Below are 5,611 nucleotides of genomic sequence, written 5' to 3'. Positions count from 1 at the left end.
TTGTAGACCAGGCTGGTCTCGAACTCACAGAGATCCGCCTGCCTCTGCCTCCCGAGTGCTGGGATTACAGGCGTGCGCCACCACCGCCTGGCCTGATCACTGGGCTTTTAGAGCCACAGCCCTACCTTGTCTGGAGCCTCAGCTGGAAATATACTGGATAGCTTTGTCCCAGTGTGTTTGATGGGGTTGGAGCTGGACATAGGGGACGGAATGGGGAGGCAGGCATTATTCCTGGGGGGAGATGCCAGGTTCTCTTGCTCTAGCCCCAGAGCTGGCATGGAGGGCACTAGCTTTGCTGCCCTGGCCCAGTACTTCCTCCTTGCTGTCCCCAGAGCCAGACAATGAAGCCCACATACGCAGCTCCTCTCGCCCCTGCAGCCCTGTGCACCACCACGAGGGCCACACCAAGCTGTCCAGCAGCCCTCCTCGTGCAAGCCCTGTGAGGATGGGGCCATCGTACGTGCTCAAGAAAGGTTCGGGGGCAGTCATGAGTTCAGCTGGGGATGTCATGGTGGCCAGTGTGGGGCACTTACAACCCTGGTCCAGGCTGTGTGCTGCTCACCTGAGCCTTTAAACCCAGTAGCAGCCTTGGGATGTGAGAGGGAGCCCCATTTTCTATGATAAACAGTGGTGCTAAGGCGTCAATGGGTGATGTGTATAATCAGTCGTGATCCACGGTGAGGGCTGCACAGTGTGGCTGAGGAAACCTCTTGTCTGTGCCTGTGCCTGCCATGCCAGGGAGACTGGCCTAGTCCTGTGCCGTGTTCCCAGCCCAGGTGCCGAGTACTGGTGGCCGGAGGCGGAAGGAGCAAAGCTACCGCAGTGTAATCTCAGACGTCTTCAATGGCTCTGTCCTCAGTCTGGTGCAGTGTCTCACCTGTGACCGGGTGGGTGCCCAGGGAAGCTGGCATTGTTTACCATGTGGGGTAGGGTGGACTCTCCCTTGGCATTCCTAGCCCAGGAGCAAACTTTCTGCTTCACCTGCTGGGGCAGTAGATACTGGCAAAGGTGGGCACCAGGCGGGTCTTTATCCCATAGGTATCTACCACAGTGGAGACATTCCAGGACCTGTCATTGCCCATCCCTGGCAAGGAAGACCTAGCCAAACTCCACTCTGCCATCTACCAGAATGTACCAGCCAAGCCAGGTGCCTGTGGGGACAGCTACTCCTCCCAGGGCTGGCTGGCCTTCATCGTGGAGTACATCCGACGGTATGCTGGGACTTCAGCCCGGCCTGACTTTCCTGGGTCTACCAGCAATGCAGGAACAAGCATCCATGGGGCCAGGGAGAGTCCATGGATCAGGAGAGCTGGAGGCCAAAGAGGCAGATGAGTTAACTGGATTCAGGGTCTTGGTCATTTTGGGATAGCCTTGACTAATGCTTCTTTAAGGTGGAGGGTAAGTGACAAACCAAAGAGTGGCCAAGCAGCAAGTAGAAGTGAGGCAGCATCTGGGTCCAGGTGTGACCTGAAGAGTTACAGGCAACTTCCTTAACCCCCAAGCCAACTGGCCTAGGGGAAGGGCACATAAGCTGGCCCTGCAGAGCCTGTGGACACAAAATGTCTAGTCCTGGGCCTCTAGCCTCCAGCTGCAAGTCAGCTGCTAGTGTGGACAGCCCTCAGCCACACCCCCATACCCAGGCCTCATAGCGCCTATCACCCCTCTCCTGTCTGTCTAGGTTTGTGGTGTCCTGTACCCCCAGCTGGTTTTGGGGGCCTGTTGTCACACTGGAAGACTGTCTGGCTGCTTTCTTTGCTGCTGACGAGCTGAAGGGTGAGTGGCCTGGCTGCCAGAATGGGAGCTACAGGGAGAGGGGACTGCATAGAGCCCAAGGCTAATGGACCCGTGGCCACTGTGCTTTCCAGATTGACCCTGTTAGATTCCACTGCCAGCCTACGGGAGGTGCACCCCTGTGACCCCAGCACTTCCGGGGGTGGAGGCAAGAGATCAGGGTTTAGGATCATTCTGAGCTATATAGTGAGTTCAAGACCGGCCTGGGCTGCATGAGGCTGTTCCAAAGAAACACATGAGATAGATGTTCACCTGCTACCCGCCAGGGCAGGCTTAAACATCTGCTGCTGTCACTCTCGGCCGTTGGCCTGTTGTTACTTTCTACCAGTTGGGTGGTGGAGGGGGTGCTCCACTTGAGCTTTGTGCTTCCGTGGTTATTAACGAGGTGGATTTTTCTGTTTGTCTTTGTTTTGAGACAGGGTCTTGTATAGCCCATGCTGGCCTCGGATTCATTGTATAGCCCAGGTTGGCCTTAAACTACTGATCCTCTCTCTAGCCTCCTCTTCTCCAGTTAAGCTTGTAGGTTGTCACCACTGTGACCAGCTTGAAAGCTAAAATGTAATTTAAAATATTTACTCCTTTACTTATTGTGTGTACATATACTGCCCTAGTATGAAGCAAGAAGACAGCTAGGGAATTGATTTTTGTCTTTGCAGCATGTGGGTCTTGTGATCAAACTCAGGTTGTCAGATTTGACGACAAGCACTTTTGCCTGCTGAGCCATGTCACTAACCTCATGATTTTTTTTAAAAAATTCTTTGGGTTTTTTTGTTTTTTTGTTTGTTTTGCTTTCTTTTCTGATTGAAAAATGCAAATAATACCAATTTTGCCACAATAACCATTCTTATTATTTTTAAAATTTTTTTGAAATTAATTAATTAATTGAGGCAGGGTTTCTCTGTATAGCTCTCGCTGCCCTGGAACTCACTCTGTAGACCAGGCTGGCCTCACACTCCTAGAGCTCTGCCTGTCTCTGTCTCCCGAGTGCTGGGATTAAAAGTCTGTGCTACTACCACCCAGTGACGTTTCACATTTTTAGAAATATTTTTATTGCTCTGTGTGTGTCGTCACATGTCACACTACACATGTGGAGGTCATAGGACGACCTGAAGTTGGCTCTCTGTTTCACATGTAAGTCTCAGGGACGAACCCAGGTCATCTAGCTCAGCTGAGCCATCTCTCTGGCCCCGAGTCCCTTTGGTTAGCAGTGTGAAATGGGAACTCTGCCTGTTGAAGGCTCGAGTCCACCACCTGCCTGCCTTCAGTGCTGGGCTCTCTCCTCCTTGCCTCCTGCCTTTCATTTGTTTTTAGTTCTGCCCACGTGAGAAGTTCGGTGCTTCTAGGGTCAAATGAACCTCTTTTCTTTCTGGTTCTGTCTCTGGAATCCTGTCACTTCCTGCCAGTATTTTTCACCTTAAACATAATTCATATTTGCCCTTTCTGTCCCCGTTTTCTATGCCTGCTGACCTCTGGCCTTTGCTCGTCTGCATCAGGTGACAACATGTACAGCTGTGAGCGGTGTAAGAAGTAAGTTGTGCTCTAGGGCCTGTTCCCCGAGTCCTCCCCAGGGTTTCCCTCAGCCCTGTGCTAACCTCCCAGATGACAAGGGTCTGGAGGGGACTGTGCCTCGGTCTCTCTGCTGACCCCCTTCCCCACAGGACACTGACCATGGCTCTTCTGTCCCCTTCTGCAGGCTGCGAAATGGTGTGAAGTACTGTAAAGTCCTATGCCTGCCCGAGGTGAGCAAGCCACCTCGGCCCTGTTAGGCTGGGGTCCACGTGGGTAGGTGCTTGAGTGGCCTGTGGGGCCGTGTAGAGATTGACCTGTCCTGTACAGATACAGAAGGCCATGAAACTTGCGCAGGCGCTTTGGGGGAGAGTCCTCTGCACTTCAATTCCCTCTTCCGTTTGGGGGCTTGCTGAGGCCCCAGGTGAGCAGAGTCAAGGCTCAGGCTGCGGGCTGGCTCATGTCCTGGAGAGGTTCCTTAGAGTCCCCAAACCAGTGTCAGAGTTCTTGAAAAGTAAACATGGCAAGCTGGGGCAGAGTCAGCTTCCTGAGGGCCCAGCCCAGCTCTCTGTTGGCCCCTCTGGCAGCTACACCATAGGCTGTCAGTCCTCGTGAGAGAAGTGGGATGTTGACTCCCACATGGGGGTCTCTGACATGTGTGATGGACCCCATGCAAGTCCAACAGGCCTAGGTCTGTGTGGGAGTCCTATCCATGAGCTTCCCTGTCGTCTTCCCCAGTTGGCCAGGGTGACTGGCCCCTGCCCTCTCCCCTCAGATTCTGTGTGTCCACCTGAAGCGCTTCCGGCATGAGGTAATGTATTCCTTCAAAGTCAGCAGCCATGTCTCCTTCCCCCTTGAGGGACTCGACCTGCGCCCTTTCCTGGCCAAGGAGTGCACTTCTCAGGTCACCACCTATGACCTTCTCTCTGTCATTTGTCACCATGGCACAGCAGGCAGTGAGTATGCCCTGCACTCCAGCCCGGCCCTCCTCCACTGCCTAGCCCCTGTCGTCCACATAACCTATTGCTTGTCTACCAGGTGGGCACTACATTGCCTATTGTCAGAATGTGATCAATGGGCAGTGGTATGAATTCGATGACCAGTATGTCACCGAGGTCCATGAGACGGTGGTACAGAATGTGGAGGCCTACGTACTCTTCTACAGGTGGGCCTGGTGGGGGAACCCCAACCAATGTGTCTGTCTGTGTCTGCAGTTTCTGCAAGCCAGCTTTCCTGTGAGAGGGTCAGGCCACTCCCCCAGCATGCCACGGGGTGCCTCTGCATACATAGCATGGCCTGGTCTGACTTGGTGTCCATGCACAACCTGAGTCCGGGTCTCTTGGCTCATACTGTACCCCTGTCTATCCCAGGAAGAGCAGTGAGGAGGCCATGCGTGAGCGGCAGCAGGTGGTGTCTCTGGCTGCCATGCGGGAGCCCAGCCTGCTCCGGTTCTACGTGTCCCGAGAATGGCTAAACAAGTTCAACACCTTTGCAGAGCCGGGGCCCATCACCAACCACACCTTCCTGTGCTCGCATGGAGGTGAGCAGGCTGCCCCTGGGGGAGGTGTTGCGGTGGGGGTAGCTGGGCCCAAGCTCCAGCTCTCTCTTCTGTGCCTCCCCTCACAGGCATCCCACCCAACAAATACCACTACATCGACGACCTGGTGGTGATCCTGCCGCAGAGTGTCTGGGAGCACCTGTACGGCAGGTGAGTGCTGGGAGCTGGCTGGAGTGAGGTTGACCCCGCTGGCCCTGTTCCCTGGGCAGTGCAGCAGCAGCCCCGCCTTCTGCAAGGAATCCAGTCATCCCGTTGGCTCTGCAGTGGAAAGCCCTTGGATATTGCTTTCAGGGCTGAGGTGTGGGGGTTGGCTTAGACCTCTGACCTCTACCCAGCACAGGCTGTCTGGCATGGGGCCCAGACTGGCCACACTGAGGCAACTGCTCTAGTCTGGGGACTTGTAGGTCAGTGACACTAAGAGCAGGCAGTCCTCCCATGGCAGCCCAGTCCAGCCCCAGGCCCCAGTAGAGCTGGGTATGTAGAGTCTGTCCCGGGAAGGAGCTCCCTCCTGCCAGCTCCCAGTGGGTGGTGGGAAAGAGCCCTTGATCCTGTAAGGCTCCTAGGCCAGGACAATTATCTCTTACTGCAGCCTCACTGCACCCATCTCCTACTGCAGCCTCACTGCACTCATCTATCTCCTACTGCAGCCTCACTGCACTCATCTATCTCCTACTGCAGCCTCACTGCACTCATCTCCTACTGCAGCCTCACTGTACTCATCTCCTACTGCAGCCTCACTGCACCCATCTATCTCCT

General features: G+C 54.7%; 1 protein-coding gene across 2 annotated transcripts in view; it reads left to right on the top strand.

Moving 5' to 3' along the window:
- Usp20 (ubiquitin specific peptidase 20) overlaps positions 1 to 5,611 on the top strand; it is a 32,589-nt gene that overhangs the window by 20,604 nt on the left and 6,374 nt on the right. For both annotated transcript variants that reach the window (XM_005346114.2, XM_026778372.1), the window contains exons 13-22: positions 333 to 473; positions 772 to 887; positions 1,039 to 1,211; positions 1,679 to 1,773; positions 3,285 to 3,318; positions 3,485 to 3,530; positions 4,073 to 4,253; positions 4,336 to 4,462; positions 4,668 to 4,837; positions 4,924 to 5,005. In XM_005346114.2, the coding sequence (XP_005346171.1) occupies positions 333 to 473; positions 772 to 887; positions 1,039 to 1,211; positions 1,679 to 1,773; positions 3,285 to 3,318; positions 3,485 to 3,530; positions 4,073 to 4,253; positions 4,336 to 4,462; positions 4,668 to 4,837; positions 4,924 to 5,005 (1,165 nt within the window). The remainder of the gene's footprint in view (positions 1 to 332; positions 474 to 771; positions 888 to 1,038; positions 1,212 to 1,678; positions 1,774 to 3,284; positions 3,319 to 3,484; positions 3,531 to 4,072; positions 4,254 to 4,335; positions 4,463 to 4,667; positions 4,838 to 4,923; positions 5,006 to 5,611) is intronic.

The sequence above is a fragment of the Microtus ochrogaster genome, chromosome 4, assembly GCF_000317375.1.
Source record: "Microtus ochrogaster isolate Prairie Vole_2 chromosome 4, MicOch1.0, whole genome shotgun sequence".
NCBI lineage: Eukaryota > Metazoa > Chordata > Mammalia > Rodentia > Cricetidae > Microtus > Microtus ochrogaster.
Note: the sequence above shows the minus strand (reverse complement) of the source record. Positions and strands in the feature narration are given on the sequence as shown.